Below are 13,190 nucleotides of genomic sequence, written 5' to 3' on the forward strand. Positions count from 1 at the left end.
TGGATGGATGGATAAATGGATGGATAGGTGGATGGGTGGGTGGATGGATGGATGGATGGATAGGTAAATGGGTAGGTGGGTGGGCGGAGGGATGGATTGATGAACAGGAGAATGGGTAGGTGGGTGGGTGGATGGATGGATGTGTGGGTGGGTGGAGGGATGGATGGATGGATGGATGGATGGATGGATGGATAAATGGATGGATAGGTGGATGGGTGGGTGGATGGATGGATGGATGGATAGGTAAATGGGTAGGTGGGTGGGCGGAGGGATGGATGATGGATGGATGGATGGATGGAGGTGAAGGGTTAGGTGGGTGGGCGGAGGGATGGATGGATGGATGGATGGATGTATAGGTGGATGAATGGATGAACAGATGGATGGATGGATGAATAGGCAAATGGGTAGGTGGATGGATGGATGGATAGATGGATGGATGTGTGGGTGGGTGGAGGGATGGATGGATGAATGGATGGATGGATGGATAAATGGATGGATAGCTGGATGGGTGGATGGATGGATGGATAGGTCGGTGGGTGGATGGATGGGTGGGTGGATGGATGGGTGGATGGATGGGTGGATGGATGAATGGACAGGTGGTTGGATGGATGGGTAGATGGATAGATGGATGAATAGGTAGATAAGTGGATGGGTGGATGGATGAATGAATAGGTGGGTAGGTGGATGGATGGATGGGTGAATGAGTAAAGATGGGTAGATGGGGAGATGAAGAGGTGGACAGATGGATGAATAGAACTGGGGGTGGAAGCTGAAGTGTGTTATTAAAGTAAGTGGCTGCAGAAAGTGAGCAGAGACTGAGTTGAAAATACAGGTGGGGTTCATCTGAGTCAGAAAGAAAGTAAGAGAAGGTGAAGATACAAGGGATACTGAAGTAGTCAGGAGGATAAGTGAGGGAATACAGCAAGGCGAGTTATCTTATTTTAAAGAAGAAGGCGTGGCAGTGGAGTCTGGACTTGAGCCATGTGAAAAAAGTTTAAAGCCACCTACAGGGAAATTCTATAAAAAGCCAACAGCCAATTAATTTGAGGATTACAGAGGCCACCAGTTAATCTGTTCTTTTACTGATTAAAAAAATAATAATAAGAGGCATTTTATAAAGCCTGTGACTTTGATTTGCAGATGAAGTACAACTTGCCTTCCTGGTGTGACCGAGTCCTCTGGAAGTCTTATCCCCTGGTGCACGTGGTGTGTCAGTCTTATGGTGAGTCCAAACACTGGGGAAAGCAGAACCAGGATCAGAGAATTCACTGTAACCCTAATCAGGTGACCTGGAAATGTTGATGCTTCCCTGCCTGTCTTGTGCTGCCACCTAATCCATATCCCCTGCTTTAGGAGACATTTGAATTATAGAGTACTTTTTTTCTTTTTCTTTTTGAGACAGAGTCTCACTCTGTCACCCAGGCTGGAGTACAATGGTGTGATCTCATCTCACCACAACTTCCACCTCCTGGGTTCAAGCGATTCTCGTGCCGCAGCCTCCCCAAGCAGCTGGGATTACAGTCTCCCGCCACCATGCCTGGCTAATTTTTGTATTTTTAGTAGAGACGGGATTTCACCATGTTGGCCAGGCTGGTTGCAAACTCCTGACCTCAGGTGATCAGCCCACCTCGGCCTCCCAAAGTGCTGAGATTACAGGCGTGAGCCACTGTGGCCAACCTGGAGCACTTTTTTAAAAATTCAGTTTTATTTCTTTTGAAAAGAACATATTAAGTGTGAACCATATGAAAGTGTTTTTGTAGGTCAGAAATAGTTATTGGAAATTCATATGGCTCAAACTAATACATGTCACAAGTGTGTACACATATATACACATATATATTTGGGGAAGTTTAACAATAAATTGAGTTAAATTGATTTTTAAAAGGCATAATATGTAATATTAAAATAAATAATTATGGAATAAGTTCTCAAAACAATTAAGAAATAACTGTTAGCCAGGCACTGTGCCACGTACCTATAGTCTCAGCTGCTCAAGAGGCTGAGGTGGGAGGATCATTTGAGCCCAGTAGTTCAAAACCAGCCTGGGCAACGTAGACCCCATCTCTGAAAAAAATAAAAGAAATAAATGACTGTTAACTCTTGACCCTCAAAGTTGAAGGTGCACTGAAGGAGTTCTTAATTGCCTGAATGCTTATTCTGAAAAGCTACTGATTAGTTCCCATTACTTACAAAGTAAGACCTTAAAAATCCACAGAACAGAGTTGCTTTGAACACTTCACTGACTGAGAATTATGGTATTTTATTATTGATTGATTGATTGATTGAGATGGAGTCTCTCTCAGTCGCCCAGGCTGGAGTGCAGTGGCAAAATCTCGGCTCCCTGCAACCTCCGCCTGCCAGGTTCAAGTGATTCTCCTGCCTCAGACTCCCGAGTAGCTGGGATATCAGGCATGCAGCACCACGCCTGGCTAATTTTTTGTATTTTTAGTAGAGATGGGGTTACACCATGTTGATCAGGCTGGTCTCGGACTCCTGACTTCAGATGATCCACCCACCTCAGTCTCCCCAAGTGCTGGGATTACAGGCCTGAGCCACTGCGCCAGGCCCAGTGGTATTATTTTTAAAACACTGTAAATTCCCACACAACGGCCTCTAAAGGATGGCCACCCCGGTCCTTGGAGCAAGGAGAGGGGCGGGGGAATGCTGCCCACTGGCCACCTTTGTGGCTCCCACTCTGTCTCTGGGGACTGGCAAAGTTGGTCTCACAAATTTAACTCTGGTCCTATACATTGAACTGACTTCCATTCCGGTGCATGTCTCCTCCTACTGCCCAGAAGAGCCCAGAGCAGCTACCCTGAAACAGTTTAACACACGCACCCTGCATTCCTTGCTGAAGGACTGAGCTCTGTCTCCCAGAAGTGACGTCACTAGACGAACTTCACACAACACCTTTAGACGTGTGGGAAGGCAACCTTCCCTCACAGCCACGTCCAGGGCATTGTTCCAGCTTCCAAAGCTCAAAGTGCCTGAGTCGTACCCTCTGTCTGCAGCGTCCTCACTTGTGCCTTCCCTCCCCGCCACCCCTCGGACTCTCCAGGCCTGTCACTCCTTCCCAGCCACACGCAGGGTCAACCCTGTCAATACTGTCCTTCCCACATCCTGCAGCTCCGCGCATCCTGCCAATTCTTGTCTCAACCATCTGTCTGCTTCAGCCAGCCTCTGCCGAGAGTCAGGAGATAGTGGAGGCTTGTAGAATTACCAGTTACTGTTTTGCACCTAAACTTGGCATTCAAAACTGCTCGACAGTGGAGGCTTTAGAGAAAGAGGAGGGAGATCAGTCCGGAAGTGGCAATGAGGAGCAGGGAGGACACTCTTTGCCCCCACCTCTGGGCCCGGAATATGAGGGCTGGGGAGGAAAACAAGCCTCACCAGAGAGGCAGCAGTGTCTTCCGGGGACAGCCGAGTTTGGGAGGTGATAGGAAGATTAAAGATACAGGGAATTTTGCTAATGATATTTAATTGAGTGCCAGAGGGCTCAGTAGAAGCGTTTAATGAGTTGGGGTTGAGGGGAGATAAGATGTTGGAAAAGAAAAGGGAGTGAATGTCCAGAGCTCAGGAAACAGGGGTGACCTGGGAGCCTCAGTCTTCTCATGACAATTAATATAGCCAGGTGTATCAGCTGTCTATTGCTGCATAACAAACTGTCCTAAAACTCAGTGACTTAAAGCAAACATTTATTTGCTCACGAGTCTCTGCGCTAGGCTGAATTTGGACTGCTCACCTCGGCTCTAGTTGGTGTCATCTGGGCACACTCAGGCAGCAGCCCATCAGATCTGGGGTCGGCTGGCTGTCAGCAGGCATAGGGGTGGTACTCATCATCCAGCAGGCCAGTGGCGGCTTCTTAGCCTCCTGATCTCAGCATTCCCAGCTGCAAGTCTCACCAATGGAAGTTCTTCTTAAGGCTCTGTTGGCCTCATGTTTACTAAGGTCCCATTGGCCAAAGAAAGTCACATGGCCAAGCCCAGACTCATGGTGGGAGGGGACCGCAGAGAGTGTGGTTACTGGGAGGAGGACTGGGTCTTTGAGGGTCACCCATCTTACAGTCCACCTCCTAGGCTTAAGGGCACACTGTAGTGCCATTGCTATTATGTTCAGTACATATCTGAAATATTCTGAGAATGCTTAAAAAAAAGCCCTGCTTGTCAACCCATTAAATTCTCCCTGGAATACCCTTCCTCCACTGCCACAGCAAACCTGTACCCCTGTGCTCAACCTGACTCCCCACCTCCATCCTCTCCTGCCTCACACAGCACTGGACCTCACTGATTTCTTCCAGCTCATGTCCAGTTTTTTGTTTTTGTTTTGTTTTGATTTGTTTTTTGAGACAGTCTTGCTTTGTTATCCAGGCTGGAGTGCAGTGGCGCCATCTTGGCTCACTGCAACGTCAGCCTCCCAGGTTCAAGAGATTCTCCTGCCTCAGCCTCCCAAGCAGCTGGGATTACAGGCGCCCACCACCATGCCCGGCTAATTTTTGTATTTTTAGTAGAGACAGAGTTTTGCCATGTTGGCCAGGCTGATGTCGAACTCCTGGCCTCAAGTGATCCACCCACCTCGGCCTCTCAAAGTGCTGGGATTACAGGCGTGAGCCACCGCACTTGGCCTCAGGTCCAGTTTTTAGGCTGATGCCCTCACATCTTCCTCCCTCCTGTCTCAGAGAAGGGGTAGCCTCCTCTTTCTTTCCTGCCTAGCCTTCGCCCCTGGACCCTTGACTCCATCTATTCCTTCTCCACTACCAACCAGTGCCCCCATTCCCGTCCTTCTCTCCTGTCCCTTTCTCTGTTCTGTCTCATAGTTTCCATGTGTTTCTCTGGTGATCCTTAGTAAGTGAGTTTTTTTTCTTTTCATGTTTATTAGCCATCTGTATTTTTTGGTGAATTTTCTGTCCATATCCTTTGGTTGGTTGAAGGGTGGAGTGTTTATCTTTTTCTTGCTGATTTGTAAATGCTTTCTAGAAATGGATGCCAACTCTGTTTTATCACCTCCTTGGTCTCCTTTGCTGGCGGTTTTTCCTTTGCCCGCCCATTCATGGTTGGTGTGCCCTGGAATTCCATCCTTGTCTCTTCTCATCCTTCATGTGAAAGCCCAGACACGCTCAGGTCTTCTGCTTCCACCGAATCCCAAGACTCCACATCTAAAGACGCATCTCCAGCCTTGAGTGCCTATTTCCTGCCAGGCATCTCCAACGGGCTATCTTGAAAGAACTGTCTTTCTAGAACTGTCCTCTTTCTCTTGCCCCTTCCCAAAGTGCTCTGCTGCCTCCGTTCTCACCCAAGCACCAAGCTCCTTAACAGAGTTTTCTACACTTAGCATCCTCCGCTCTCTCCTGGTTCTATGAGGCATTGTGGGATGGAGAAGGTGTCCCGTCTCTCCCACTGATGAGCTGAGTGGCCTTAAGTCCCCTTCCCACCCTGTGTTTGGGGCTCCTCATCAATAAAATAAAGTGAGCCAGGCGTGGTGGCTCACGTCTGTAATCCCAGCACTTGGGAAGCCGAGGCAGGTGGATCACCTTAGGTCAGGAGTTCAAGACCAGCCTGGCCAACATGGCGAAACCTCATCTCTACAAAATACATAAAGATTAGCTGGGCGTGGTGGCACGCACCTGTAACCCCAGCTACTTGGGTGGCTGAGGCATGAGAATTGCTTGAGCCTGGGAGGTGGAGGTTGCAGTAAGCCGAGATCGCACCACTGCACTCCAGCCTGGGCAACAGAGCAAGACTCTGTCTCAAAAATAAGTAAATACATAAATAAACAAAATGATTAGACCAGAAAAATCTCCATGGTCCACACTCCCTAATCAATTCAAAAAGTCATAGGTCTTTAGGAAAAATGAGCACAGGCTTCTTTTGTCCGTGGAGGAGGCAGTGTCCACACTGTCTTCCACTGAACCCTTTTAAGCATTGCTGTGGAAGGACAACAGGACAACAGGTGCAAAACCTTCGCACTTCTGGAGGGCTCCATAACTAAAGTTTCTTTCTGCTTTAGGGTTGCCATCCTTGGCCTGACCGGAAGGGCTTCTCCTTCCCTGTTTAAAAATGCCTTCCCTCCCCTGCAGGCAGTACCAGCGACATCATGACGAGTGACCACAGCCCTGTCTTTGCCACATTTGAGGCAGGGGTCACTTCCCAGTTTGTCTCCAAGAACGGTAAGCAAAGGACGGTGTCTGTTTCTCTGTTTTCCTCAATGACAAGGAGTGTTGGGAGCTTGTCTTCGGGTGACAGTCAGTGGTCTGCATTAGAGGAAGGCTCATTTTCCCAGGCAAGTCCACAGTATCAGTCAGTTTCTTCATGTCCCAGCCACAGCACAATTTCCGTCCAGAGAATTTACTTGCTCTGCTTGGCAAGTATGTCAGCATTTTGAGCCTCAATTTTAGTCTGAAAATGTGGGTAAATCAGTGTTTACCAAGGAGTGGTCTGAAGACAAGGAAGACAATTCTCCGGGTGGGGTGGGAGGAGGAGGCGGGGGACATGAATAAACATTTATTAGTAATGCCTTTATTTTAACATGTTTTAAATTTATGTCTTCTGTTTAAGGCAAGCACCGTTGCTTTTCCATTTAGTATTGTGATATACCTTATTCAGCTACACTTAATTTTAAAAAGTGAGTCTATTTAGAGAAAATGTTAAGTAAAGAGTAGCACAGGTGCGTGGTAGGCAGAGATGGTAAAAATCGTTAAGATGGGATGCAGATGACTGAGTTTTGGGAAACACCACAGTAAATAATATTTAGATTTGCAGGTAATTTTTCAAATAATCCAGCTCAGCCCTGGTTGCCAGGCCACCCTCGTCCCAGCTGGGCCAGGTGTTCTCTGTAATGTGCCCATCCAGCCCTTGGCCTAGGTGACCAGGGAGCCATGATGTCTCGCCCCAGTCTCTGCTTCTGTGGTCAGCCCAGTGGTCACCGGGCTCCTTTAGGAAGACCAAGCATAGGGGACCCAAATACAAGGAAAGACCATCTTGCTCTGTGTCCTTCATGCCCTGGGGGACACACGTGAGGCCAGAGCACTGTCTTCCTGGGGTGCTTTTCTCCATCCTATTGTATCTAACATCCATGGCCCCGGAAATGTGACCTCCCTCCTCCACCTAAGCCTTGACCCACCATCGTGTCTCCTTCCTAAGTCTGGCCACTGTGCCTTTCTAGAATCTTCCTAGACCTTAGGCTGGACCTCTTCCCTGACTTCCACCCATCTCTCCTTTCTCTGAGCTCCTGCAGCTTTGAAGGGGTTGCCCTTGCCATCTCCTCCTCTATTCCGGGGTAGGGCATCCTCTGTGTCGGGCTGGGCTTCCCTCCACGGGGGCTCAGTACGCAGCAGATGCTGGAAAACACTGATCACGGGGATTGAGCATTGACAGGACATCTACCTAAGCTAAGCCTGGACTGGGCACTGTGAGGTTTAGAAAGAGAAAGGAAAGAAGGAAGGATGTGAGGGATGGAGGAAGGAAAGGTTTGTTCATGGTCTCCGAACAAGTCTCTGTTCTGTGGCTCAAAATTTCTATGAAAGGACAGAACACTTGTTTAAAAGCAGCTTAAGGATGCTTGCAAAAGCATCATCTAAATTAATACAGTTGCAGGCAAGTTAACTCTGTACAAATGAGCTTATGGAGTCCAGAGTAAGGAGTGGGGATAACTGTGCCTAAGGGAGAAAGAGCTGCTAGCCCTGATTATCTGAACTCAGAAACAGCATTGATTTGGGTATTGAGCAACCGAGCCATTGTACAAAGTCTTTTTGCTGGAACTAGCTGGGAGCCTGAAATTGTGGGGGTATTGCCTGAGGTCACACAGCTTTAGTGACAGAGATGAAATGAGGTCCGGACTCCTGGGACTCTGCATCTTTCTGCCCCGCTGTCTGCCCTGGCCAGCTCACGATGCATCAGAGAGGTTGAGGATGCTTGGCTGGGTGCTGGATTTCGCTGTAGCTTTAGTTCTCCTCCCACTAGACTCCCACCTTCCTGGGACCCTGAGAAGGAGCTCAGTATGTGGCATGAGAACTAATTTGAAATGCTCCATCTCCAGGCACATTGTGGAACTGAATCCGTGTTCTCCCCTGTTCCAGGTCCCGGGACTGTCGACAGCCAAGGACAGATTGAGTTTCTCAGGTGCTACGCCACATTGAAGACCAAGTCCCAGACCAAATTCTACCTGGAGTTCCACTCGAGCTGCTTGGAGAGTAAGTGGCTGCTGAGCCACCTTCTGGGCGGAACTGCCCGGAGCCTTCTTATAAACGCCTTTCATACTTGGCACTTTGCCCCATATCTCCTCTCCCTGGAAAGGACTCACGAAGCAGATCAGAGAAGTGGGGCTGCAGGTGGATGACTCAAGGGGACACTCAGTTACTGTGAGGGGTCCCCCTGTGGCCTGTGCAGCCCTAGGGGCAGGGGTGGCCATGAATGTACTGACCCCTCAGTCCCTTGTAGGTGGCAAGCAGGGTCCAATCCCTGGCCCTCAGGGCAGACTGTGACCCACTCGAGGTTCCCTGAAAGCTGGGGCTCTGACTCAACCAGAGAGTGTTGGGCCCAGGTCCAGACCTCAAAGAGCTGGTGTGAGGGCCTGAGCAGCAGCTGCCTGTTGTCGCCCTGGCCCCTCTTGCTCATTGGAGATCACAGCGTCTTTCTCGGGGGGTCTGCAGCGTCCGAAAGCAAGTGGGAGATGGACAGGCTCCCCTGAGCCAGCAGCATTTAGCACAAACTGTGTTTAGGAAACACCCTTTCCGGGTGACATTTCTAGGCATATTGTCTAAAGCTGTTTCATGGCTATGGAAGAGCTGCGTGTGTCCAGCCATCTTCGCTGAGATGGTCTGCATAGTGGTCAGCGGAGGAAAAGGGGGCATCACCTCCACAAAAGAGCATTTTGTGAGGGCCTGGCTGGGATGCTTCCAGAAATCAGGAAGAAGCGTGTGCTGCCAATTCTGCCCCTCTGGTCCCTGCCTCCTTCTCCAACTGAGGTGGGCCCAGGCCTGGTGCTAGAGCGGCCTTTGCCACTGAGTCCCCAAGCCCCAGTTCACCTAGCAGGGTCAAAGCGGTTCAAAAAATGATGAGGATTTTTGTGCGGGTGTTTTTAATAAACTATCAAGACACTTGCATACATTTCTATGGAAACAGCATATTAGGAAGCTTAAATTAGAATTTCAAAAGGCTGCTATCTTGAGTGGCGTGGGACGAGCTGTCAAGTTTCCTAATCTTTTTGCCTGTGATGTGATGATTTCTTTGTTGCCTGGTTTGTTGCAAAGAGGAACTGAAAAGGAGGAGGAATCTCTTTGATTTTCCTAAAAATAATTAGACCGTGTTGGCAAATGACCAATCCCTGCACAAAAACAGAATCCCCGGCGGGCCTGACTCCTAAATGATGCTGAGGCCCCGAGATTAAAAAAAAAAAAAGGAGAGAGCACATCTTCCTAGGTCTGGGTGGGGTGACCCAGGGAGTCTTTTCTGTCTGGTTCTTGCTCTGTTTTCTGAAAACCAGCCTTTTTGTCCTCCAACAGGTTTCGTCAAGAGTCAGGAAGGAGAAAATGAAGAAGGAAGTGAGGGGGAGCTGGTGGTGAAGTTTGGTGAGACTCTTCCAAAGGTAATTCTAGAGCAAGGCATTCCCCAGAGGAAGATTTGCATTTACTAGGCCACTAGTACCAGCCAGTGGCAGAGCTATGGCCAGGCCTGACCTGAGGAAGCAGGAATCTCATAGACCAGATGCAGAAAGAGACCCACTCTAGGAGCAAGCTCTCACTCAAGGTGGTTCATAACACACTTTGCAGCAGTGGGTATGTGGCCTCATAATGGTTTCAGTTCCCCTAAAGGATCACAGAAGGGATCTAGAGGTCAGCTCGTCCAACCACGTGGTTTTGCAAAGAAGGAAACTCAGGTGCAGGGCCAAGCGCTGTTTGCTCATGGCCTCATGGCTGCGGTAACACACCTAGGACGCAACCCCAAGACCCCGATCCCCGCTTTGACGCTTGTTTTCCTATTCAGTGCTGGTTCATAGAATCGGGTCCAAAGAGGCATAGAGAGGGGTCCGTTGGCTACTAATCATACACTTGTGAACACACGAAGTACTTGACACGTCTGTGGCCCTGCAAGAGCAGAGGGTGGAATTGGAAACACTCAACCAAACCTTAGTGGGAACACATCCTTCTTTGCTATAGAAAAAATGGTTTTCTGGCCTGGTGTGGTGGCTCACACATATAATCCCAGCACCTAGGAAGCCAAGGCAGGGGGATTGCTTCAGCCCAGAAGTTCAAGACCAGCCTGGGAAACATAGTGACACCCCATCTCTACCAAAAAAAAATTTTTTTTCTTTTTTGAGACAGAGTCTTACTCTGTTGCCCAGGCTGGAGTGCAGTGGCGTGATCTCGGCTCACTGCAACCTCAACCTCCAAGTTCAAGCGATTCTCCTGCCTCACCCTCCTGAGTAGCTTGGACTACAAAAGTGCACCACCACACCCAGCTAATTTTTGTATCTTAGTAGAGATGGGGTTCCTCATGTTAGCCACGCTGGTTTCAAACTCCTGACCTCAAGTGATCCACTGGTCTCAGCCTCCCAAAGTGATTAGAGGTATGAGCCACCGCACCCAGCCTAAAACATTTTTTTTTTTTAATTAGCCAGACATGGTGGCGCGTGCCTGTAGTCCTAGCTGCTCTGGAGGCTGAGGCGGGAGGATAACCTGAGCCTAGGAGATCCAGGCTGCAGTAAGCTATGATCATGCCACTGCACTCCAGCCTGGGTGACGCAGTGAGACCCTGTCTCTTTTTTTGTTCGTTTGTTTTCCTACTGAAACTGCTTTTGTGGTGCTAAATGGACAGTGGAGGTGTTGGGTGTCCTCGAGTACAAGCTTGTTATGAGCTCATTAGTTGTTCACGCTGGGTGGGAAGTGGAGTTTCTTTCTCACACCATGAGGGAGGGGTGGCACGAAGGGGAGTCCCAGGCCAGGCAGATCCATCACAGGAGGTGGGGCGTCTTGGGGGCTCCCCTCAGAGATCCCTCAGAGGTGACACTCGCAGTGAGTTTTAAAAGGACAGTCTTAAGCAGGCGGAGGGACCCATTCTCTCCTGAGACTGGGGTAGGATGTTGGCAGGTTTCAGGGGGCTGGACACACATTGGCATTAACCTTTGATTGGAACCAACTCTCAGGCCATGTAAAAAGGCCGCGTCATCTCAGGAGCAGAGGCTGATGCCTGAACTCCAGATTCCCCCAGCTGTGGCACAATTCCAAATTACTCAGAGGCTGCGGCCAGCTCACATGGCTCTGACTGGGGTCTCCCACTGAGGCCCCAGAAGAGCTGTCAGAAGTCCCTGTTCTGGGGCTGTCTTCAGGCCCCTGAGTTGTGGGGGCTCTGGGCTCCAAGAAGACATTTCTGCCTCACCCAGCCCAAGCCCGTTCTCCTGCTCCTCCTCCCTGTCTGCTTCCAGGCAGGGCCTGAACAGTAGTTTCCTCCTTTGGTGAAGGTGGAAAAGAGAGCAGCACCCCATTCCACAACACGTTCACCCCCTGGTCCAGCTCAGGGACCCCTAGGGCCCCTGTCTTCCTCCACTCCCCACATCCTCACAGCCACCAAGTCCTGCTGTTCCTCTTGCCTCTGTCCCCTCCCTCCGTCCCCCTGCCCCCTCCCAGGGGGTCCACTCCTTCTGTCTCCTGCCTCTTGCTGAGGCATCCTGAACGCTGATGGATCTTTCTGGAATGCCTCTCTGATGCTGGCGTCCCCCTCTTTATTCATTCGACTCCCTGTTGCCCACTGGGGCAAGCAGCCTCATCTGCTGTTCCCACAGGACTGCAGGGGCCTTCACTGTCTGCTGCTCCCTGACCCCCCGCCCCACCCCTGTTGCCTGGCGGCCTCCTCTGTTCACCCTGTAAATCCCTGCTGTGGCCCCCTAGATAGTTCTCCTCCCTGCCACCCCCTGCCAGGGTGGTGGTGTCGCACAGAGACATTTGTTGTTCAGATGTCTGTCACCCACTTCCACTGCATCCCAGGGAGGACCGGGTCTTCCTCCTGCGTCTGAGGCCCCCAGCTCTGGCCCTGGGTCTAACTTAGAGCCAGACATCACCTCGTGCCAGGAGCCAAGTGATGATGGGTGCAGCCGTAGAACCCTGGAGTACCCAGAGCTCCACTGCAATTTCCAGTCATCTGTTCTGGAGCTTTTTTTTTTTGAGGCTGAGTCTCACTCTGTTGCCCAGGCTGGAGTGCAGTGGTGCCATCTTGGCTCACTGCAACCTCCGCCTCCCGGGTTCAAGCGATTCTCCTGCCTCAGCCTCCCAAGTAGCTGGGATGACAGGCACATGCCACCACGCCTCGCTAATTTTTGTATTTTTTAGTAGAGACGGGGTTTCACCACGTTGGCCAGGCTGGTCTTGAACTCCTGACCTCAAGTGATCCACCCGCCTTGGCCTCCCAAAGTGCTGTGATTATAGGCGTGAGCCACTGTGCCCGGCCTGGAACTTTCTGAATGGAGATATAGTGAGTCTGCCCTGTTGGGCAGCATGGTGCCCAGAGCCCTGTACCAGGAGCCTTTTGGTGTCTGGAAAGGAAGGGAGGGAATCACCTAGAACAAAGTATCACCTTTTTGTTTGGCCCTTCTATATGGGAGTCATCGTGAGGAACAGCCCCACATCTGAAAAAGTCATAACTCGTAGCGGATGAGGAGCTAGTGTGCGTGTGACGCTCCTCCTTGCACTTGCCCGTACACAGCCCCCACTGGCCAGCGCTGTGCAAAGCCTGTTAGCAGCACCCCCTGCCGCCAGCCAGGCCAGCAGGGCCTCTGGGGGAGCTGGCACTCCCCGGCTCTGGAAACTTGCTCGCAGATAGAATGTGGGAGCCTGTGTCTGTCATTCGCTGAGCCACACCCCCAACAATCTGTAGGACACTCCAGGCCCAGCTGGGGGCTCTGCCAGGATGGACACAGAGGCTGCATCCTCCCTAGATAGGGGCAAGCCAGATAGGGGCAGGGCTGGGATGCAGCCACAGTCCTGGAGGGGGCCAAGGAGAAGGTCTATGCTCTGTGGGGGGAGGCTGGTGCAGGGTGGAGTGTATGGGTCATTCCAGAACTGGTGCCTGGCCCCACTTCCCCGCCAGCCTGCCTTTTCCTCCACGACCCTGGCCCAGGGATGGGAAGGAACGGGGGCAATGGATGGGCCCATGTGGGGTCAGGCCTTCTTGCTGGGACCTGGGAGCCAGCTCAGTTCAGGATGC

At 50.8% G+C, this 13,190-nt stretch overlaps 1 protein-coding gene across 2 annotated transcripts in view; it reads left to right on the forward strand.

Annotated features, from left to right (window-relative positions):
* Positions 1-13,190, forward strand: part of INPP5D (inositol polyphosphate-5-phosphatase D) — a 149,259-nt gene that overhangs the window by 120,733 nt on the left and 15,336 nt on the right. For both annotated transcript variants that reach the window (XM_054477564.2, XM_054477565.2), the window contains exons 18-21: positions 1,141-1,222; positions 6,074-6,163; positions 8,072-8,185; positions 9,497-9,579. In XM_054477564.2, coding sequence (XP_054333539.1) covers positions 1,141-1,222; positions 6,074-6,163; positions 8,072-8,185; positions 9,497-9,579 — 369 coding nt within the window. The remainder of the gene's footprint in view (positions 1-1,140; positions 1,223-6,073; positions 6,164-8,071; positions 8,186-9,496; positions 9,580-13,190) is intronic.

Source organism: Pongo pygmaeus, chromosome 11, assembly GCF_028885625.2.
Source record: "Pongo pygmaeus isolate AG05252 chromosome 11, NHGRI_mPonPyg2-v2.0_pri, whole genome shotgun sequence".
Classification (NCBI taxonomy): Eukaryota; Metazoa; Chordata; class Mammalia; order Primates; family Hominidae; genus Pongo; species Pongo pygmaeus.